The sequence below is a fragment of the Podarcis vaucheri genome (genome assembly GCF_965113315.1).
Source record: "Podarcis vaucheri genome assembly, chromosome: 6".
NCBI classification, from domain to species: domain Eukaryota; kingdom Metazoa; phylum Chordata; class Lepidosauria; order Squamata; family Lacertidae; genus Podarcis; species Podarcis vaucheri.
Genome location: NC_138764.1, coordinates 87,441,455 through 87,465,397, shown reverse-complemented (window position 1 = coordinate 87,465,397; position 23,943 = coordinate 87,441,455). Strand labels below are relative to the sequence as shown.

At 43.3% G+C, this 23,943-nt stretch overlaps 1 protein-coding gene across 2 annotated transcripts in view; it reads left to right on the top strand.

The window, feature by feature from the left end:
- The first annotated feature begins 1,738 nt into the window (after positions 1–1,738).
- The window catches only part of B4GALT5 (beta-1,4-galactosyltransferase 5), a 57,561-nt gene continuing 35,356 nt past the window's right edge, over positions 1,739–23,943 (top strand). The window contains exon 1 of one of the 2 annotated variants that reach the window (XM_082226339.1): positions 1,739–1,769. In XM_082226339.1, coding sequence (XP_082082465.1) covers positions 1,754–1,769 — 16 coding nt within the window. In that variant the 5' untranslated portion in view covers positions 1,739–1,753. Of the gene's footprint in view, positions 1,770–7,036; positions 7,537–23,943 lie in introns of those variants that run through there. The other variant, XM_082226338.1, reaches the window with a different exon arrangement.

Genomic DNA, 23,943 nt, shown 5'->3' with positions numbered 1-23,943 from the left:
TGATTATCTTCAATGAATCTATGTACGAGAGCTTTGGGGAGTCTTGTTAGAAAGAGAGCAAAACTATCAGAAAGAGAGCAAAATCTCCAGATGGTACAGTAAGGACAGTCTCTCTAACAAGAATTTGCATGTGTAAAGAAGAAAGTGGTTTACAAATCAACCTTCCCTTTGTACATGTGAAACTAGCCCTGTTGGTCTCCCAGAGCAATTTACAAATGCAAACAATGTTTTAAAGTCTAAATCAGCAAGAAAAGTGCACCCTGCTTTTCCTAGCAAATTTATGCAACTCTGTAACTCTCCACACCCAAGAAGTCTTCTCCATTGCAATTCCATGGAAGTGCTAATTCCCCATCGCAAAGCTCACATACCTTCTCAAGCAGCTAAACTGGAAGATTACAGGAATAAAACTCTAGAGAAAAAGGCACAGCTAAAAGCAGGGGTTAAAAAAAAGCAAACTTCTTAAGGAAGATATTCCTATCCTTTCTGCCACAGCTAAGAGAGTCAAGGACTTTCGGCAGCAGTGTTACCATGTGGCTCAAAACTGCTATTGCGGTTTTAATATTCTAAATTCTGCAAGCCTTCTGAGAGGAGGAACTGACCCTTTTGACCACATGGCTAGGGCCTGCTTCCTCAGATCAGGCAAGATGCATCCATGCAGCTCTAGTGGATGAACAAAAACTAGCACTCCAGCAAGTTTAGGAGCGCCATGACTTCAATCTTTTCCAAAATTGACTATGAGGGATCAAACTGTGGGACTTGGCAGACATACTATTCAGGCTGGCGGCAGCTAAAAGAAATCAACAGCTTCCTGGCCTTGCGTGTCTTGATCAACACATGTCCCAGAAAGAAATCACAGCTAAGCTTCTGCTACATCTACACGAAAGGTGGGGTACAGAGGTCACCACCTACAAAGAAAAGGATGGTGGTGCCTATCCCCCTTTCACAACCGTTTTTCCATTTGTCACACAGATCAAGAAAGAAACTGACTTGGCTGGATTCTATGGAAATTCTTAAAGGTAAAGGTAAAGGGATCCCTGACCATTAGGTCCAGTCATGACTGACTCTGGGGTTGCGACGCTCATCTCTCTTTATTGGCCAAGGGAGCCAGCGTACAGCTTCAGGGTCATGTGGCCAGCATGACAGCTGCTTCTGGCAAACCAGAGCAGCGCATGGAAATGCTGTTTACCTTCCCACTGGAAGGTATTTATCTACTTGCACTTTGATGTGCTTTCGAACTGCTAGGTGGGCAGGAGCAGGGACTGAGCAACGGGAGCTCACCCCCTTGCGGGGCTTCGAACTGCCAACCTTCTGATTGGCAAGTCCTGGGCTCTGTGGTTTAACCCACAGCGCCACCCGCGTCCCTCTGTGGAGATTCTTACAAAGAGAATAAATCCACTAGGGACATCACACCCAAAGTAGTGCTTTCAGTGAGGAAGACAGACGTGTTAGATGATGCCAGCAAGCCCAAGATGGAGAAGTCGACAGAGTCAGCCTGTCCATTGCACAAGAAACCACACCCTTTGAACAAATGCAGAGAGTTCAGAGAGGAGCCACTGGGAGAGCGGTAAGCCTTGCTAAAGGACCAAGGACCACATGGCAAAGGACTGTCTGACCAAGGTCAGGTGTCGTGAATGTAGCAGGGAGAAGCACCCAACTGACTTACACCCAAATAGCTCTCCTCTGGCACACTCTTCAGGTTCTTCAGCTGAAGCAGCTCCAGCGGCAGTGGAAAGGACGCCAAAACCAGCTGTGAATGAGCCAGGACAGAGGTGGGTGTCCGCTGCACTCAGGTTTGTGGTGTGGAAAACGGTGGCCGGTCTTGCAATCAGGTAAGCCTGGCCAAGGTTTTCACTGCAGGGCATCCGGAGCAGGCTGTGAAGATGTATGTTGTATTAGATGGGCAAAGCAACCGAACCCTGGCTACACCAGAGTTCTTCGACCTCTTCAGCTTGGGTGGGAAACAGATACAGTTCACTCTCAATATGTGCGCTGGTGTCCAGAGCCAGGACTGACCTGCTGGGAGCGTGAAGGGCCCTGCCCTGCTTCTCTCCACCTGGCTTGGGGCGGGGCCTGACAGGCTCCATAAAGGAGTGCTTCTACGGCTGCTGGGCAGAGAGGGCTCCGTTTTTGTTTTTAAATTGCTTTTATCTTTTCTCTTTGTCATTTTAAATTGTGATTTCTGAGCACAATCCAAAGTGTTGGTGCCTCGGTCCTATATACCTGAAGGAGTGTCTCCACCCCCATCGTTCAGCCAGGACACTGAGGTCCAGCGCCGAGGGCCTTCTGGTGGTTCCCTCATTGCGAGAAGTGAGGTTACAGGGAACCAGACAGAGGGCCTTCTTGGTAGTGGCGCCCACCCCTTTCAACTCCGTAAAAAATTTAGACACAACTCCATATAAACAAGAACACAGAACGAGCCACTGAAAGATTCGGATACCAGGACAGTTAGCAGTGATAAACAAAGAGAGGCCAACTTATTAAAAAAACAACAACAACACACAAGTCAAGCTTTCTTCACATATCTATGGTATATATCCAATGCTTCACTGTGAGACAAGATATTTAAATATATTCATTATGGTAAAAAGATCTGCGTTACTTTCACAAATTTGGGTCTGTAAAAATTGCAGCAGTATTTCCTGATTAAGTTATGAAGAACCAAGTCAGATATAACTGTTAAATACTGGAATTTGACGGAGACTCTAAAAACATTACCGAGTGGTAGTACATGCACATGAGGCAAGGGAAAAGGGATGAAAAGCTATTTTGTCGATTTCATGGACAAGATGTTAGCGAACGTACATGCTGAACCCTTCACCACTGTGAAGAATTCTGGTACCTCCCATTCTTTGGTGTGTACCGTCCACAGAAACCTGGGCAGATCAGAGTAGTGATCGACTCCAGCACCCAGTTCCAGGGCTTCTTACTGAACAAGGCTTTCCTCATCGGCTCGGACCTGACCAACAGGCTGGTCAGAGGTCTCCTCCGCTTCAGAAAGGAAGGCATAGCTGTCATGGCTGACATCCAACAAATGTTCTACTTCTTTCTCATGAGAGAAGACCACCGTAACTATCTGCGCTTCTTATGGTACAGTGACAAGCAGACATCCAGGAATACTGCATGAAATGGACCATCCCCTGCTATTGCAAACTATGGACCGTACCAAACTGCAAATATTGTAGAAGAGAAGTTTAGATAAGACGTGCACCAATTTATTGAAAGAGACTTTTACATGGATGACGGGCTGAAGTCTGTACTCACTCCAGATGAGGCCATCAACCTGCTGAAGATTGCCTCAACTTGGGTTTCGTCTTGGGAAAAGCCAAGCTGTCACCACTCCAAGGACACTTCATGCCAAGGCTTGAGCTGTGTGGCGCCATGCTGACAGTAGAACTGGCAGAGTTGATAGAAAAAGAATTGGGCCTCCAATTTGAGAGTGTGACCTTTTACACAGACAAAAAGGTATTACACAACGAGAAAAGAAGGTTCTATGTGTATGTGAGCAACAGGGTGGAGCGTATTCGAAAGCCAACGCAGCTGGAACATGCAACATGGCAATATGTTCCTCCCAACCAAAATCCAGCGACCAAGCAACACGCTCCATTCCAGCATCTCAGCTTGCTGAGGCAACTTGACTAAAGGGCGCCAAGTTCCTCCTACATTCAGACTACTTAGCAGAGACCGAGGAGGCTGACTACAAACTCTTATCCCTGGACCAGGATGCTGATGGTCGGACTGAGGTCTCTTTAAAGAAAACAGGTCAAGGCAGAGCGACGTCTGGGAACACAATGGGAACACTTCTCCACTTAGACATTGCTTTTTCGGTGTATAACACACATTGTCAGGGAACTTCCATCAGAGGCAAGAGGAGAGGTAAGACGCTCCAATGATGCAGGGGAGGGAACTAGCAAGGGGAGAGAGAGAGCTTCCACTGGGGAGGGAAATCCAGGGGACACCAGGGAGAAAGGGGAGGCTGAGAGTACTGCGGAGGGGAGGCTCCGAGACTCTTCCAGTGAAATCAGCGGAGAGAGCACAGGACCTCCGCTTGGCACGCCCACGCTGCGCAGAAGGCTTCCGCACAGAGAATCTAGGAGGAGACTTGGAGTCAAAGAATTTCTATGTTGGAGGAAGTTTAGGAGACGCCCACTCCCGGATTCTGCCAGTGACTAAGACAGTCGCGTTGTAAGGGCTGTCAAACCAGGGAAAGGTTTAGCTATACGACCAGCTTGGAGCAGTTTGCAGTTTACGCACAAGCAACCCCAATTCCCATTACACACATCATACAGTTGGTGTGTCACCGGGATGAAGGACCAACCTTGCCAGAGGAGCACTGCTCCTCTTATATCCTTTTGCATTTATTTATTTATTTGTGTGCCGCCCAATACCCGTAGGTACAATATAAAAAGCACAAAACACACGATAAACGTAATCAAAACATGTTTGTGTGTTTTATGTATTTTGTTTCTATTATATACTGTACCTTGATGCTGCGAACTGCCCCAAGATCTTTCAGACAAAGCATGGTATACAAATGTAACGAATAAATGAAAAATATAACAATATATTGAGTAAGGCAGCAAGGCGTACTGTGATGGCTTGGGATTCAGAGTCTGAGAGTGAACCGGAGGAATCCCAGCCGGCACAGGAGTCCCCGCCTCCAGGGCCGGCTGAACTGGGGCAAGGCCTAGATGCTGAGGAGCCTGCACCTGTGCCAGATCCTATGGGGCAGGCACCAGGTGAGACCATTCTGGCCCCAGAGGTGCGGGAAGACTCAGTGGCTACAGGTGAGCCTCCCCCGGGGCCCAGTAACCCTTCGGCCTCTCCTGAACTGCAGAGGCTTAGGGCAGAGAGGCGAAGGGAACTGGTCTCTCCCACGAGGAGTGCTCGCCTTAAGGCCAGGAGAGGCGGGGCTCCTGGGGGCCGGGACCGCCCCCGGCCTTAGAAGAAGATAAAGGTCAGGCAGCCCGGTCCCAGGTTGCGGGAGCAAAGTCGTTGTGGAGTACCTGCTTTACCCAGACCTAGATCTGCACTCCCGGTGTGCCTGTTCCTCGCCTGGCTTCCTGCTCCTGACTCTCCGGTGTTCCTGTTCCTCGCCCGGCTGCCCGCTGCTGACCCACCAGTGTTCCTGTTCCCCGCCTGGCTCCCTGCTTCTGCTCCACCAGTGTTCCTGTTACCCGCCTGGCTTCCTGCTGCTGCCCTACCAGCGTTCCTGCTCCCCCGCCCAGCTCCCTGTTTCGGACCTCACGTCTCATCTAGTGATCGTCTACCCTGCTAGTGACTCTGGACTGAACCTCGGCTACGGTATTAGTACCTCCCCCCCCCCCGGACCAGCACACGTACATCTTAAGTGCGGATTTTTTTATTTTTACGTCAACCTATGTGTTTGCCCTTGACATGTCCAGTACTGTATTAAATGCAGTGGAGGAGTAATGAAAAGGAAAATGATAGTTAATAGGTAAACAACCTGTTCCAAGCATAGTTTTTTTTTGGTTTCTTTTTTAAATGCATGGATGGCGTGTATACCTGATGCCATTTTTTAATTAAAAAACAACAACGCTTGTGTCAGTACCAAACTGCAAAGATTGTAGAAGAGAAGTTTAGATAAGATGTGCACCAATTTATTGAAAGAGACTTTTACATGGATGACGGACTGAAGTCTGTACTCACTCCAGATGAGGCCATCAACCTGCTGAAGATTGCCTCAACTTGGGTTTCGTCTTGGGAAAAGCCAAGCTGTCACCACTCCAAGGACACTTCATGCCAAGGCTTGAGCTGTGTGGTGCCATGCTGGCAGTAGAACTGGCAGAGTTGATAGAAAAAGAATTGGGCCTCCAATTTGAGAGTGTGACCTTTTACACAGACAGAAAGGTCATACACAATGAGAAAAGAAGGTTCTATGTGTATGTGAGCAACAGGGTGGAGCGTATTAGAAGGCCTACGCAGCTGGAACATGCAACATGGCAATATGTTCCTCCCAACCAAAATCCAGCGACCAAGCAACATGCTCCATTCCAGCAACTCAGCTTGCTGAGGCAACTTGACTAAAGGGCGCCAAGTTCCTCCTACATCCAGACTACTTAGCAGAGACCGAGGAGGCTGACTATGAACTCTTATCCCAGGACCAGGATGCTGATGTTCGGACTGAGGTCTCTTTAAAGAAAACAGGTCAAGGCAGAGTGACGTCTGGGAACACGATGTTTCAAACACTTCTCCACTTAGACATTGCTTTTTTGGGGTATAACACACATCATACAGTTGGTGTGTCACCGGGATGAAGGGCCAACCTTGCCAGAGGGGCACTGCTCCTCTTATATCCTTTTGCATTTATTTATTTATTTATTTGTGTGCTGCCCAATACCCGTGGGTACAATATAAAAGCACAAAACACATGATAAACGTAATCAAAACGTGTGTGTTTTATGTATTTTGTTTCTATTATATACCTTGATGCTGCGAACTGCCCCGAGATCTTTAAGACGAAGCGCGGTATACAAATGTAACAAATAAATGAAAAATATAACAATATATTGAGTAAGGCAGCAAGGCGTAGGTGTTAAGTGCAGATTTTTTTTTTTTTTTTTTACGTCAACCTACGTGTTTGCCCTTCACGTGTCCAGTACTGTACTAAACGCAGTGGAGCAATAATGAAAAGGAAGATGATAGTTAACAGGTAAACAGCCAAGGATAGTTGTTTTTTTTGTTTTCGTTTTTAAATGCATGGATGGCGTGTATGCCTGATGCCATTTTTTAATTAAAAAACAACAACGACGACGCTTGTGACAGGTTGTATAGATTGTATAATTAAATTTGATTTTGAGGGAAGAAAGAAAAAATGTCTGAGGGAGGTCAAAAGCTACCGGTGTAACACCAGGGCTCAGCTTGGGCGAAGGGAGAGCGGAGAGAGGCGGCGACGCCTCCGCCTCCGCCTCCGCCTCCGGGCTCCTCCGTTTGGGGCCGTGAGGTGAGGCGCTCTCGGCGAGGGCCTGGCTCCGCCTCCCGCTGGCGCCTCCCACTCCCCGCCCCCTACAGCCTCTCTCCGCCGCCGCCGCGACCACAGAGGAGGAGAAAAGGGGAGGCGAGGGAGGAGGACGAGAAAGAGGAGGGAGCGGGGGAGGGAAAAGAGAGGGGAAAAGGAGGGTGTTTATGAGGCGCCCTCGGAGGCCGGCTCTTCATTCATGCGGCGGCGGCGTCGGAGCCGAGGAGAGGCGCGCACGGAGCGAGAGAGAGGCGACTGAGGGAAAGGGAGGAGGAGCCGCCGCCGCTGCCGCCGCAGCTCCACAGCCAGCAGCAGCAGCAGCAGGAGGAACCTCAGTGCGCCGCCGCCTGCCTCAGCCCTCCCGCTCCTCCTCAGCCGGGCTGCCCTCCTCCTCCTCCCGCGAACGGCGGCGGCGGGGGCGCGGCGGGGCCGGACCATGCGGTGGCAGCGGAGCCCTCGGAGGCCCTGGAGGCTCCCTCGGCGCTCGCTGCTGGCCGCCCTCTTCTTCTTCTCGCTCTCCTCTTCCTTCCTCTACTTCGTCTATGTGGCGCCCGGCATCGGTGAGGAGAAGGGCGAAGCCCGGCGGGAGAATCCGTGAGGGAAACCATTAGCGCGCGCGCGCGGGCGCGTTCTCGAGGGCCAGTCGCCTCAGGACCTGAAAGTGACCGTGTGTGGAGGGGGAGGGGGCATAAAATGGGGTGACGGCTGCTTCATATATGTGGGGAGGGGGGGGGAGCCCCAAGATGGAGCCTCCCCTGCCTCCTTCCTGTGAGGAGAAGCATTGTGGGGGGGGGTCGCCTCTTCATCCCCCCCCCTCGCCTGAGCGGGTGGGTGTTTATTTTTTTTGAGGAAAGGCGAGGAGGGTTCTCCCCCCCCTCCCTCCCACAACCACTTCCCTCCTAACGGTCGGGAAAGGGGAGGGGGCGAGCCGGATGTTTAGGGGTGCTGCTGCTGCTGCCGGGCGGGAGGTGATGTGGAGTGAACAGCCACCCCCCCCCCCACCAATGCTGCTCAGGCCCGGCTGACAAGCTGCGCGGTCTCGACTGCCGCAGCCTTGGGGCGGGATCTCAGGCATCCCCCCCCCCGCCGCCACAGCCATACCTCGCCCCCTCCCCTCCAAAGGTGTGTGCCTTGAGATTTGTGTGTAAAACAGCACATTTTCGTAGCCTACAGCCCCACCCCACAATATTATATGCAAATACAGAAACTTCGAGAGGATACCCCTAACCCACCTCTATACACACACACACACACAAAAACCACACACACACACACACACACTGACCCCCCCCCCCGCCTGGCTTGGGCCTGGCTAGTTTCCTCCGTCTCCCAAGTACACCTCGCCGCCCGCTTTTCCCGCTCTCGCCCTCCCCGGTTCCGTTCTAAGAATCCGAGGCATTCATTTCCTCTCCTTTGCGCCCGCATAGAAAGGGGGGGGGTGAGGTATACTTTGCGTTGTTGTAGCGTGTCTCTGGTATTGCAGCATGTCCACAGTATTATTCCTGTTTATAAAACATAAAGCCCGTGCGTTTTGGTAGGCATCGACACTCTTGCAAGTATTATTTTTGGGGGGCTTTTCGTTAATTTGGGGGTTCGGTATATCCCTGTGTGTGCTTTAAGAATAGTCTTTTGACACCAGTTCCTCCCTCCTGGCTATGAATTATCTCTTCCTTCAAAGTGTGTTCTCTCCCTCTCTCTCTCCCTCCCTCCCTCTCCACCCCCCCCCTTTGTATCCTGACCTTGACTAATTCACCATTTTATCCTCTCCCCTTCTACATACAAACAGAAGGAAGATGTTAGGTATATTTTCATGGGAGTTTGTGAAGAGTGATTGAGTGTAGATTTCCTCTTCCTTTCCTCCTGTAAACTGGGCATTGGTGCCTCGTTTAAAAAGGCATAATGGAGGGAATTGGTCTGGTTGGCTAGGACCTCCACCTGAGTAATTCCCAAATGGATATGTTAAAAAGCATAGGTAAAACTTACAGGTTGGGCCTTCCAGGTAGAGATTTGGCAGCAGGTTCAAATGCTTGGTGGTGATAGTAAAAAGCATTGAATGAATAATTAGTGATGTTGGTTGCCTCGCTCCTAAATACCATAAGGTACTGCTGTTTATGTAGTTAAGCTCATATTCTGCTGATTGTTAAATACCTATTATTAAACATCTATTATAAGGGACATTTTTCTGTTCACTTAAGCAAAAATTACTGCAGTTCATCTAATTGCTATCTCCTTGCAGATTTTACTTTCTGTGCTGTCATGTTTGTGGTCTTTTTATGTCTGGTGAGAGTGAAACAAAGTTTTATTATACTTTCGATCACCTGCCACATTGCTACTGTTACTGTCTAATGGAGTTTGGGATCAGATCATTCCTCTTGAGAATAATAGTATTTATTTAGGTCTTGGCTGTGTTTGAATTGACATACAATTAGGAAATTTGAGGGATACTTTGGATGGTTTTGCAGTAAGAATGTATTCATTTAATGCTAAATAGGAATTTCTTTTATATCACAGAAATGATTCGCTGAGTATGTGATTGTTCCTGTATACAAGCTTTAGGACAGAATTTTGGTATTATTTCAGTTAGATACCATGATCTGACCCGTCTAAATTGGTGTTTCCCAATGTGGTTGATGGTACTGTGCAGGGGATGAATAAAGATCTAGGGGCTGAAAAAGGCTCTTTGGGTGGGAAAGAAATTCACAACATAGTTTGAAAAAAATAGTTAGGAACTATGAGCTTCAGAAGTAAAGGGCATGGGAATATATACAGAGTGCCCTTCCCTTGCCAGTGAGGAGTCTCAGCATTTAATAAGGTGGTTCCAGATTATAATAATATTCCTTATATTGTACATTTTATGCTTCCTAATAGTGGTGATTGATTAAAAGGTGTTTGCTTACAGATATTTCTTGACCTGATATCATTTATATTGTTAAGATTTTTGGTTGGGGTCAATGGCAATTTTATATGCTCATAAATGGGTCAGTGAACTCAGAAGTTTGGGAAATACAGATGTAAATAAACAGTTACCTCAAGGCAGTAACAGCCTAGAAATCCTTATGTTAGTATTCTGATATGACATAGCTGGACACATGGAGAAGAAATGGCTTCTACCTCATGATCAAATTCTTTTAAAACATTTCTTTATTACTGTAGTGCTTTCCAAGGAATTTGCAGGTTAATGTTCCCCTTATAATGTTGGGTGCAAACTTTAGTAACATTTAATTTCTATTGTGATTGAATACTGATTTCAGTACCTTCCCTGCAGTATGAAGCCTGCCATTTGTAACATGTAATATTCATTTATTGTACAATGAGGCACCTGACCCTTAAAACAATGTAATAAACCTAGCTTTTTGAACCTAAAGGCTTCAGTAGTGTGGTGCAATCCTAACCCTCAGATTTGCTAGCTGGGAGATGTTAGGATGTGGCACTTCTCTCCCCCTTGCTCTCTTGCCCCTATTCAGCAACATAAATAACTTGTCCTGGCATATCTACTTACCATGAGGAGAAACCCTCTGGCAAAGGTTATGCTGGTGTAAAGAGTGGGGAATGGGCATGTTACAGGTGAGGAGAGGGATAAACAAAGTTACATGTCGTCCTAAATTCATTCTCTGGTCCCAAGCGCTTCACCAAAAATGCCAACATAAATTAATCACCCAATTGAAGGCATTGGAAAGGCAAAAAATGGTTAACACTGCCTCCCACACTCCTACAACCCCAACCCCTGGTCAGCAACAGTTAGGATATAGCTTCACCTATAGAGGAGATGGCAGGCATATCTGCCAGTTTAATGTCACACAGAGTAGCTAGCTTAAATGTCAATTGATACTGAATGCATTAGTCATTGGTTACTTTAAGTAAACTAGTGATACTGCAGTTGCAGAAACCTAAGAATGAATTTATTGCTTGTTAAGAGTAGTTTGAAAACAATCTGAATCACTGTACCTTGCACTCAGTAAAATGTTAGAACCACTGAAACTTGATGGCAAGCAGTTCAATTTAGCAAGGTTGTGATTTTTCTTCCCAGTTTGCATAGGCCATGTAAGTTATCAGTTTGCGTAACTATCAGGAAATTGTTTTTTATTAATGTGCACTGAAAATAATTAGTTTTTTAAAACAAAAAACACATTTTTACAGCAATCTAATAATAAACACTTCATAATAGTCATACTTGGCAAAGGAAATAACCAAACAGTCTAATATCTGCTATAAAACCAACACTTTTAACAACAACACACCTGCCTAACTATATCTATTTAAAAGAATATATTGGCACTTTTAAAAGGTTCCTGGTGTAGATCTCAGATGGCAAGACATTCTGTAAGCATAGTGCCCAACACTGAAAAGTCTTTATTATATGGTAACGGCAATCTTATCCCAAAGAGGCAACACCAGGAAGACTTGATTGTTAGCATTGCCTCACAGATTGTGCTAAATGAACTTCAAGTCCTGTATGCATTATTCTTTTAGTACATATTTGCATTTGGGAGTAAACATTGAATACACTGGCACTTTTGGAAAAGCATACATAGGACTGGGCTATTAATCTTGTTCTTATAACTTCAAAAATGTAATGTGAGATGTGTTCAACAGTCCACACTATTGAATTCACCAACCTGCCACTGTTGAGTGCATTAGTGAGATCACCTACCATTCTCATGAGTGTGAAGAAGAATAGGGTAATTTTGTTTACCTCAGACATAGTCTCAGAGGGTCTGGGAAGGCAATATGTCCCCCAATCAACTCAGATTGTAGGTGGATATCCTACCCATAGCTGCACAGGTCCTTGGAAGCTCTCCACTGAAGACATCAACATTTTTTAGGGAGAGGGTTGGGGCAGTGCTGAATGCTAATTTGGGTTGACTATCAATGGTGTCTAAATTATAGACTTATCTGTTACATATATGGAAGAGGAATTCCTTTCATAGTAACTACATTTTCCTACAGTATCATAAGATAGTTCAACTCTCTGTCCCATGGTTTTATTTTAGATGTGTTGTCCTTAGAGACACTCCTATTCATTAAAAGTTTTTGACTTGCTTTTCTTAATATAATTCTCAATATTGATGCTGCTGCTGGCAGTGAGCTTTGGCTTCCTCAGGCTATGTACTTTGAGGCAAAGTCAGTTCTAGTAGGGGAAATATATCACAGGGATATTTCCACGGTCACAAACAAAATGTGATGCATGGAGTCTGTAAGCTTGTTTTTTAAAATACCACAAAATGTTGTTCTTACTGCAGTAGAGTAATATGGTTACTCTCTGGAATTAGTGCTGCAGTAGACATTTCAGAGTCCTGAAATGGATAAGCAAAATAATTCATGATGGCAAAATAACTAAGTTTAATAGCTAACTCACATCATGTGTTTTCCAAAGTTTACATCTAGAATTGGAGCTTGAAGGGAGCTGGAGGGGATTCTCCCCCATAAAAAAAGAATATGATGTGTTTAAAGCAGGACTATACAATGTATGAATTGCAAGCCAAATGCTGCCCATGAACCATATATTGTGGCTTGCATGTCTGCATTTTCTGCAAAGCAGGTTTGTATTTATAGGTTTAATGGTGTACTGTGCTTAGCAACTTGGTAGAGCACAAATTCTTCTTTTAATGAGAATGTCTTGCGACTGAGATCCTTAAGAGCAGGCAGCGCAAGACAGTATTGGGCAAGGAGTAGACGGCATTGGGCTAGATAGACCAATTGTTTAAGGTCGTTTCCTATGTTCAGGGTAGCTTAAAATGTTATTGAAAAATGCCAACCCAAGCCTTGAGAGCTGCGGGGGAAGCCCTTCTCATAGTCTAGTTAATTAGTGTAGCACACTGGCAGTAATTTGGAACAGCGAGTTCTCTGTACAGTGGTACCTCAGCTTAAGAACTTCATTCGTTCTGGAGGTCCGTTCTTAACCTGAAACTGTTCTTAACCTGAGGTACCACTTTAGCTAATGGGGCCTCCCGCTGCTGCCACAGTGCCATTTCTGTTCTCATCCTGAAGCAAAGTTCTTAACCTGAGGTACTATTTCTGGGTTAACGGAGTCTGTAACCTGAAGTGTCTGTAACCTGAAACATCTGTAACCCAAGGTACCACTGTAGTAGTACTCTGGTTGTGGAATTCCTGCCCAAAAGAAATGCATTTGTCCCCTACATTGACAGGTTTCTGGTGCCAAATGTTGCTCTCTCCTTCAAACTTTTGGGAGTTAAATATATTTTTAGAGTGCAGCCATTGGTATGTTGTTATTGCTGCACTGAATTTGTTCATGATAGTAAATTGCTTTCATATGATCTTTTGTTAGTAATTTTTGTGTGACAGATGCATCTTTAAGGAACTATTTTATCACCCATCCAAGTGGATGAAAAATAGGTTAAATTGCAACCAATAACTACTTTCTTCACATGCACCCACTTAACAATGAATTTTCTTTTTTTTATATACATTTTTTAGATGTCTTAAATATGTTTTTAAAATTGTTTTATTGCTTGTTTGCTGCTCTGGGCTCCTTTGAGTAAGTAAGTGGGTGCCCTTCTTTGTGTGTTCCTGCCAGGTTAGGTACAGATGGTTATGAGTAAAAAGACCTTTTCAATTTTGGCACCCCAGAACAGAATGACCTCCATAGGGAGCTCACAGTGCCTACTTTCAATGTACTTGTGCCCTAGGTGGTCAAATTATTTCCCATGCCTTCTAAAGGCAATATATTTTTTAAAAAATATTATTTTCTACCCTGTACTTCATGATTGTTTTTTAAAAGCTCCATCATGTTTTTATTACCCAGTGCATGTTTTTACTTTAGTCTCATTCTTCAAGCTCTAACAACTTTGTGAAATATTGAAAATAAATAAAAAGCACCAGACTCTCCCCCCCCCCACCCACTTGTGATCATTTAGTGGATCAGGGAAGAGGGTCTTGTCTTCAAGCTGGGGATTGGCCTAATTAGCTGGGTTTTCTTTGGACCCTGATCCTTTCTTACAAATTATTTCAAGCTTGCAATCCTTCTTGAACTGTGTTAATGTGAACTGAATAAAGTTCATGCAATTGCTGACTGGGAATGTGTAATGCAAACTATTTTCCTAGCTTGATACCTAGATTTCAGAAAGAGAGAGAACTCACTTGTAGTTAGGAAACCTTTGGCTGGCTTTGAGAAATATCATAGTCTTAGTAGGCTACAAAGCACACTGTTATAAACATTAGCTCCTAACAGGTATACTTCTCAAGGTCTCACTAGACAAACAGTTGTCAGTTGTATACACTAATTTTCTACCAAAGTTTGGACTAGTTAAAATTTATCTTAAGAGAACAAACTTGTTCCATTGCTCCCTTGTCTTTCTCTCAGCCTAAAGCCAAGCCTGGTTTCTGTACTCAGGTGGTATTGGCAGTACATAAGGGCTACATGTATTTCATATACACTCATACCTCCTGTTATGTTTGCTTCATGTTACATTTTTTCAGGTTGCATCCCGTGGCAACCCGGAAGTACCTGAAAGGGTTACTTCCGGGTTTCGCTGCTTGCGCATGCACAGTAGCTGCTAAGCTGCAGGTTTTTTTACATGCTGGTCATTGTTTGACAATATTCTTTAAATTTTCTGGTTATCAGAAAATCTTACTAAGTGAATTAGAAAAAGCTTTTCACGTGGACCACATCTTCCTTTTCTTATCGCATGTATTTAGATTCCCAATGGAATACCTGGCATGGCACTTTGAGGATAAAGTCATTCAGCTTTGTAGTGCCTTAGGATTAGATAACACTGTTGTGGCAACTCCAGTTGAAGTTTCCAATGCAGCTCCTCCCCAGTGGGATAAATTTCAATTCATGCGGCCTCGTGATACGGATAGCACTCCCAAAATGATGTAACCAGATTCTTGCTCTCTTGACCCTTGCCTCAGTTGGGTGGGGTTGACTTAATGGGTCTAGGGTGTGCTGAATGCATGTTTACATGATGGAGTTGTCCCTCCTGCACCCACTCAGAAGCACACCTTGAATCCTGTAGGCTACAACAGTTCCTGCATTCTACATACAGGCAGCAGGGTGGCTGCCTGTGTCTGTTTCAGGAAATGGTGAACAGCTACCAGGCCAGCCAGTATGCATGGTGACCATTTTGCATGAACATGGGAAATGCCAGATGGACTGGTTTACACATATCACTTTTGTAAGAAAGTACAGCTAATTTTTCACCACTTGAGCCATATAACACTGCTGCTGTTTTCATTTCCTTACTTACAGGGACATATGAAAAATTGTCTTAAACTAGTTGACTCCGGTGCTGTTTCCCAGCAGGGTTCTATCCTACAATTTGAAAAGAGTCAGCTCTTCAAAAGCTTGGGCTGCAGTTTATCATAAGAAAAAAAATCTGGGGCTTATTCTTATCTCTATGAAGAATAATGGGTTTTAGAAAATGGAAATACATATGTATGCAGCTACAGAATGCATGAAAATGTATCTGTAATCATGACCTGATGTCATATTCATGCAAATTGTATCTTTGTACATTATGCAAACTGGCTGCAGACTTTTGTATATTTTACTGTGGTAGTGAGTGATAGGCAGACCTATAAATATAAGATCTTTCTGAGCTGTGTGTTTCTGATCTTGCAGTGTTTTTGAACTAGCTTCTTGCCTGTGAGGAGGGGATCCTTCCTGGATCGGATCAAGAAATATGGATAGTTAGGCCTTTCTTATTTTAAGACAAACCTATTATCATTAATAGCATTTATTCATCACTTATACATAAAATGTCTCATAGCAACTTGTAATTCAAAACCCATACATTATACAAAAATTTAAAAATATAAAAAGTTAAAAGGAGATAAGACTAAAAGTCTTATCCTACAATAAAAGTCTTATCCTGCAATAACATAAAAAGGATGATGAATACCAATATAGGCTTGGGTATCATTATACTGTATAACCCCAATTAAGAGCCGAATGCGTGGAAGAACAGGGACATCCTTGCCTGGCACCTCGAAGTTGATGATGAGGGTGCCAAGCAAATCTCTCTGGGGAGAGTATTCCACAATTGGGGAGGCACCACTGAAGAGCCTGTCCTTAGGGTGACACTTTCAACACCCATCTGAGGGGGCATACAAAGAAGAGCCTAAATTGACAATTTCAGGGTCTAGGTAGGTTCATGTAGGGCAGGCATGTCCAAAGTCTGTCTTGGGGGCCTAATCCGGCCTGCTAGCTGGCCCCCATGGCTGTATATGTCTTGGGGTAAAATCCTAAAAAAAGCTTAGCAACTGCAATCCTAAAAAAAGCTCATCAACTTTGGTTGGCCCTCTCACATGTTCACTTCATCAAATCTGGCCCTCTTTGAAAAAAGTTTGGGCACCCCTGACATTGTAGGGAGAGGAGATCTCTGTGGTATTGTGGTCCAGAGCTGTATAAATGAGTAAAAACCAGCACCTTGAATTGAGGCAGAAATCTACAGTCGTACCTTGGTTTTCGAACAGAATGCGTTCTGGAAGTCCGTTCGACTTCTGAAACATTGGGAAACCAAGACGCAGCTTCCGAATGACTATAGGAGCATTCTGCAGCCAAGCAGAAGCCACACCAGACATTTGGCTTCAGAGTCAAAGTTCACAAACCTATTTCCGGGTTTGCAACATTCGAGTTCCAAGTTGTTCATGAACTAAGCTGTTCGAAAACCAAGGTACGACTGTAATTGGAAGCTGATGCTTTCAGGCCAAGATTGGTCTTGTAAAATTAGCCCTCCTGTTCCCAGTCAGCAGTCCGGCTGCTGAAGGCTGTACTAGCTATCATTTCCATTTTCAAAGGCACCTCGGCATATAATGCAATGTACTATTGGAAAACAATTGGAAATTGAAGTCCTTGTTGATCTCCAGCAAAACGTTTAGATCTACAAGTAGATTCCAATTTTCTTTCTGCTTGTGCCTCATTATGCTACCAAATTTAACAAATAGTTTGTTTTATACTTCATATCTTCAATACAGTGGATCCATATTGCAGTGGTTAAAAATGCAGTTTACTATATGGCCTTTATTTTACCATGTCAATTTTCCTTAAAATCCCAAGTGTAGAGCATTCAAGTTTGAATGAAGGTGATCAATCCTCTAATACACACCCCTTCCACATGGTGGAAGTGACCTTGTATATTGTTGCTGACTGGACTTTGTATTCTTGGCTGCTGAATAGTGCATTATCTGCAAATTGTAGGGTCAGTCTTTAAATGGAATATTGCTTGGCTCTATAACTCCTCAGCTTTAATGGGTTTATTGCTCAAAGCAATGGAGCAGTGATAACATGTCATTCTGTTTAGAGCTTTGCTTCCAGATTAGTCTCTGTACGAAAGGAGTGGCTCTGGTGGTATTCATAAGGTTGAGGGAATAGTTCGCCTTTTCTGCTACTAAGCAAAGTTTGATAGAAGATCACCAAACCATGCAACATGTTTTCATTACAGTAACACTTAATAAACAACACGCCGTGTTTGCCTCCTCTTTGGGTGCAAACAAGTATTGTAGTGATCAGAATAGTTTGTTGCTAGGAGTAGTGCTAGTGTCAGCAACACAGAAGTTGGAGAGGTCCTCTTTTATGGAAGAGGTTTGTTTGCTTATTCTATATATGAGACTGGTAAACATGCATCTCTCTCTCTAAAAAAAAGCCTTTTGCTGCTGCTGGAAAAACCATCTTGATACTATGCATGTCCAGTAACAGCTTTGACATTTTAACAGGTGGAGCTTTTTACATCATTTAAATACAGAGAGAGGCCATATCTAGAGGTTGCATGTGCTATTTCCTGTCTTCTGTTGCTCTGAATTTGACTTATATCCTGAGACATTTCTTCCCCTTCAGGTGGTGCAATGGGTCAGTGTGTCTGGCTGTTAACCAGAAGATTGGTGGTTTAAGCCCAACCAGGGATAGCTGTGGGCAGGATTTCTGCATTGCAGAGGGTTGGACTAGATGACCCTTCTGGTCCCTTCTAACTCTTCAATTCTATGATTCCTGAATAGGCTGCCTGATCTATGAACTGGACTTCTGACTGTATTCCTTGCATATTGGCTTCTATGAGACTAATCAAGATGTAACTGCTTGAACATTTGGACATTAATCCTGATTGAAAACAAATCAAGCAAGGATCTCAGAGTGCAATAAAGCCTTGCTTGCGTGTGAATCTTTTTTATACTGGATATGTTTATCTCTTATTTCAGTTTGACCCATAGAATCACTGAATTATTGAGTTTGAAGGGATCCTGAAGGTCAAGTCCACCTCTGCAATGCATTAATTGCTGCACAGCATTAATATTACAATATATTACCTGCCCTTCACCCTAAGGTTCCAGAGCAAGTTACAACAATTAAAACACAATATCAAAAGCAGTTTATAACAATTTTACATTTATGGAAGTAAAATGGGTCCTAAACGTATGCTGTTATAAAGAGGTGTGCCACACCTCTGTGGAGAGGGAGTTCCATAACTTAGGGAGCTCCATAACTTAGGAAGTGCCACAGAGAATGCCCTTTCTATAGTTAACAAAGCCCTTAAAAATGATAGTAGTGAATGGAGAACTATGTTTGGAATCTCACAAAAATCTATGCAATGGGGCATTTTAATATGGTTTGTGTGACTTTATATTATATGCAACTAGAGCAATAAGTAACCAGTCACGGCTTTTTATGCATACAGATCTTGATGGGTGCAACTGTACATTCAGTTTTCTGAACACCTGGTCCTTTAAGTCTTGCTTGGATTCCTTGCAGTGGTAATTTTTAAGTGCGCTCTGTCAGTTCAGTCTGTTCTGATCAGATTTAAATGAGACAGTGGTGAAAACATCTCTTGAAAATGCAAGGCTTGTAAATATTCTTTGGAAAATATGAGATTGAGCTGTCACGTCAAACCTTCAGTTTTGACACAACCTGATATAATGGATCAATTTTATACATCCTTGGTGCTATTTCAACCTGTCACTGCCAGTTTGCTTGTTAACAGTGATTTTTTTCCCTTGCTGCTGAATGGTAGTCATTTTGATGATAATATTGAATGTGGTTCATATCTTCTTATAGCCGAGTAAGATTGTCTTCCATGAATGTGATCAAACATGTTGGAGCAGTGGTAGTAAAGGTGTTCAGAAATTTATATTAAAAATGAAGGAGGTCTAGTCCCTTGCACCCAAACAATATATTACATTAAGAATATATTGCATTCATTAGGCCAATTACAGTTAATGTTTTATGCTTTTCATTCTTTGCAAAATCACACAACTTGTGTGGGTCCCCCTCCCCCCCCCGAACTGGAACTTTGTATGTTTGTTCTGCAGTGGGTGCCCAGGGGATTTCAAACACTGTTTACGGCATTAATAATGTTTAAAGACCACCTTGGATCCATCAGTTAAAGCAATAGAGACAGATTATATGAATCCGACACGCTGTGAAACTGAGGTTGAAATGGGAAATGAGAATCTGAAATTCATTTGTAATTTGAGGTACCTTTCTCCTTGGGAGATAATTCAACATGTAAACACCGTATGGCCCAAGGACCACATGCAACCTGCAATGCCTTTTTTGGTGGCACTCAGCACCATTTGATGGCCCCTCAGTCCTTGCACCACCTTCCCAAAGCTGGGTAAGCAAGGCATTGGGCTTTGGGAAGGAGGTGTGAGTGCTCTGATAGGGTCCCAGAGTGCTCTGCCTTCCTTCCCAAAGCCTAGTTACCATTTCCCCCCAGCTTTGGGGAGGAGGTGGGAGGGTTCTAGGACCCTGCCAAAGCTTCATGCCTCATTTCCGAAGCCCGCTGACCCTGCTTTCGGAAAGTAGCATGGGGGGGCATCAGATGTTGGCCTTGTTCACTCCCTCTTGCCTCATGTGACAAGGCAGTGGGCAGCCTGCAGGTTCTGTGTCAAAGTACTCTTGCAGTCGACTTGGTATGAAAAGTTGGCCACCCTGATATAAAGAGCATGCATTAAATTGATTATCAGCTTCAACAGAGAATTGGAAATCTAACTTGAAGCCAGACTAAATGTTACATGGGATATATGTGATTTTATTGCTAAACACTGTTTTTGAAACAGCTGTGAAGTGCTCTGGATTTGACCAGACATTGGTATCAGAGGATGGTGTGCTTTCCCCTACCTCTGGCTAAGCTAACATCAGTTTTGAGGGAAAGGGTTTAGACTAGTGGGAAATGATATGGTGGGAAGTCTTAGAGGTCCCCTCTCCCAGTGATGTGATTAAATTCTGACTTCCCCTCTGGTTCCCTTTAAAGTAAAAACAAAACAACGTCTTTTGCAAACATATAATCTTCAATATAATAAGGCAGTATATTAAAGATAAACAAGGTGGTAAAATTATTTTTTGTAACCTGTGGAAATACTATATCAAGAAAAAGGAATGAGTTTCTCCAGCAGTCCAAACACTGCTGTTTGCTTGTTGCCTTTTTCAGAAAGAAGGAATTTGGGCTTTTTAATCGATTTTTATTTGGAAGTTGTTCAGTGGTTGTCAGGGGATGTGTCAGGTTGTGTAAAGTGATAAAGCATGATGTTGCTAAGCTATATGTGTTTCTTTGGCATTCCCAAAAGTCTTTGACAATCCTGAAAAGAAAAAAAAAAGCAACTTTTGATAATACTTCTAACCTGGTTAGCAAAGGTTTATGTAGGCAAAACACTACACTTCTCAGTCTAGAATTATTCCTCAAATGGAACACAGTACTCAAGAGTAGTACCTTCTACATCAGTCTGATTGTTTGTGTCCTGAAAGACTTTGTGCAATATGTCTTAGAACCACATTGATCATGTGTAGCTATATCACATTGATGTTCGTAACCCAAAGATGCCTGTTTCCTTTACATCCTCTTCTGACAGATCAGCTTCCTGTTGATGGCAAAAATGTTTTGTTATCTCCCTGAGTTCATTTTTAAAATCTTTAATCACATTTTTTTCACCTTATGAGTTCATAAGGCCATCCAGTTCATTCTACACAGACTTCCTGCTCCTCCTTTTCATATAGACAATGCTGCCAGAGTTGATGCCATCAGCATTTTCCTGCTTTCTTTCCCAAGGTCACTGAATCCCGGAGTCCATATAGGAAGTCCACTTGCTATTTAATTCTGAAAGCTGTCTTTTTAGCACAGCTTTTCATAATCTCTTAGTATGTACAGTACATCTTAAATTTTTCTTCAACTTAATTCATTTTCTTCATAGCATTAAATCACACATAAGTTCCGGATGTGAGTTTCTGGCCACTTAATATGCTGCTGTAGCATAAAACGCCATCTCTTCCACATGTTCCTCTGTTGTACAGCAATAAGTAGCAAAAGGAAATCATGTCAAGGCATTGGTAACTCTCACTTCAGCCGTTTTTTACAATGGGATCTGAATATTGGTTTCCTGCTAGGTTTGTTTAGTTGCATATGATGTTGTCTCCTTGTACCCAAGAGACTTCAACTAATCTCAGAGTTGCATAAAGGGCTAAGTGCTTATCCAAACAACACATACATCATGTGTGCAAGTTTTGACGTTGTGGAAACCAAAGGTAAAAAGATAGGGAATAAGAAGGCATGCATGGTGTCTATGTGATGTAACACTTTCCTTTCTGTTGTAAAAAATTTCCATCAATTCATAAAAATAGTTATGAAACTTCATTGAGCTCATTTCATGCTTGTAAATGGTCACTTGCTTAATTGGTTCTAGGCTACTAAGCAGGGAAGCTTTACTAAAGCAGTTATTCTTTACTTTAGGCCACAAGTTATCAAGATAGGTATGTGGGCAGGTGGGCTACTGAAAACCTTCATAAGCTGGAAAATTTAGGATTTTATCCAACTAAGTTCTACTTAGAGTTGACTCATTTAAATTAAGAGGACTAAATCAGTGTTAGTTTCAGTGGGTTTACCTTGGGGATTATTAATATTGAATAGAAACTGAAGTCTTTATTTGCAATACTGTGTTAATTGGGTTTGTGTCAGGAAAGCGACATTCTGCCTTGTTTTGTGCCACAACGCTCTGTTTGCAAAGCAAATTTTAAGTTGTTCAAATATGATTAGTGCCACTATTTTTTTTAAATGGTGGTTCTGAATCTCAGATAAAATGGTGCATCAGATAAATCATCATTTTCAATTATTATTGCTGCCTCCTGGAACTGGTGTTGCTTTTGAGAAAAAGCTATACTATACATCTCTCTTTAGATTTATCTTCCCATCAGAGGTGTCTCTGGAGAAATGTACTCAAGATCCTTTTTTTACTGGCACAGTCCCAGGAGCAATTAAAGTCTTCCCTATACAACAGACTCCCAACAGGAGAGAGCTCTGGAGTGTTTAGATACTGTAGTTATAGCAGAGAGCAAAATAACATATCCTCTTGTAAGTAGAGGAAACCCAGACTTGTGTTTTGAGTTGTCCATATAAAAAAATTATTCCTGCCTTTCACTCATGAAATGAAGCTTCAGTATCCTGCCGAGCAGGGAATAAGATATGGAGTATACCTTGAATAGAATCCCATGAGACTTGATGTTTTGTTTAAGACAGCCATGTTTAACAGCTTGCCTGGTAGCCATAGGCAACCAGGAATTCCATGCATACAAGTATGTGGAATTCATTGCAGGCGACTAAGCAGGTGGAGGAGGGTCAAATCTCTCTATCCCTCCTCTTGTCAGTTCACGTAATTGCTGTGCTAGCTATGCTAGCTTAGCTGCAGAGGAATGAAATCTCATTTCTCTATGGCCATCATATTAACCAAGCAGGTTTGCAGTAGTTGGCAGAGGAGGTATCTGCTTGAGATAAGGCTTTTTTACTAGCCTTCTTGAGAGGCAAGTAGCCTGTGTTTACATGCTGGCTGTGGAGGAGTGAGATTCCTTTATACTTCAGCCAACATTGAAATACAGCCTGTTAGGCTACTAAACATGTTTTTAATTTTGTGGGTTTATTTAAAGTCTAGTTTAAAAGCTTTCAGCCCACATAGTGAACAGACTGATGGTTTGTTAAAAATGTTAGTTGCTGGCCACATGACCTGGAAAGCTGTCTGTGGACAAACGTCGGCTCCCTTGGCCTGAAGCGAGATGAGTACCACACCCCATAGTCACATTTGACTGGACTTAATCAACCAGCTGTTATTTACCTTACCCTTACCTTTTGCTAGTTGAAAGCATGAATGGGGGCTGCAATAGTCAGTGGGCTAGCTCTTGGCAAAACTCTCTGCCACTTTCCATGGCCTTTTATTCCTTATCTAGCTGTCATTTCCATATGGAAACATAACTTTCCATCTTGGTATAGGCAAGCTTTATTCACCCCACCCACTCAAAAAGTAGATAGCAAAATGTACAATATAAATTCACCAGGGTTGCCTAGCTGCCAAGATGCCTAGCTGCACCCCGGATCCTCCTGTTTGAGTTATTGTCACTCTGTGCTTTAGAAAAGCCAAAAACAGTGCAAGCAAAACCTATCCCAAAGGGAGAGCACTTGGAGAGAGGTTAGTAGAAGTATCATTGTGCTGGACATTGGCATACTGGGCAGAAACAATAGAAGGTTCCCAAAAGTCCAGCACAACACAAGATACTAGCAACTTATTTTTTTATTATAGAACATTTATAGTCTGCCTTTTTACATACTTAAAACAAAATAATAATATAGTATGAAAAAATTAACTGTCCTTTTTGGCGATCACTTATAGCCGAGAAAGATTATGTTCCATGAACATGGTATAACATAGTATATACATGAACATGTAGTATAACTGAACATCTGTAGATAGAAGTCAGCTAAAGTATTAGGTCTAACTTTTAAAAAATCTAACCACGCAAATTGATAACATATCTGTTTTTTTAATTTCTTAACCAGATGGCAGAAAAAGGGCAGGGAAAAGGAAAGCGATGTCAGAGTTTGGGACATGGTCAGAGAATGCTTTGTGGATTCAGGGAAGGGTAGTGGTGACCACAAATAATGGCTGATTACTGAGCCAAAACCAAAATGTGTAGAGTCTTCAGCAGCATCTTGAAAATATGTGTAATTTAGCTTTGGAGGGTTTCCAGTTGCACCTTTCAG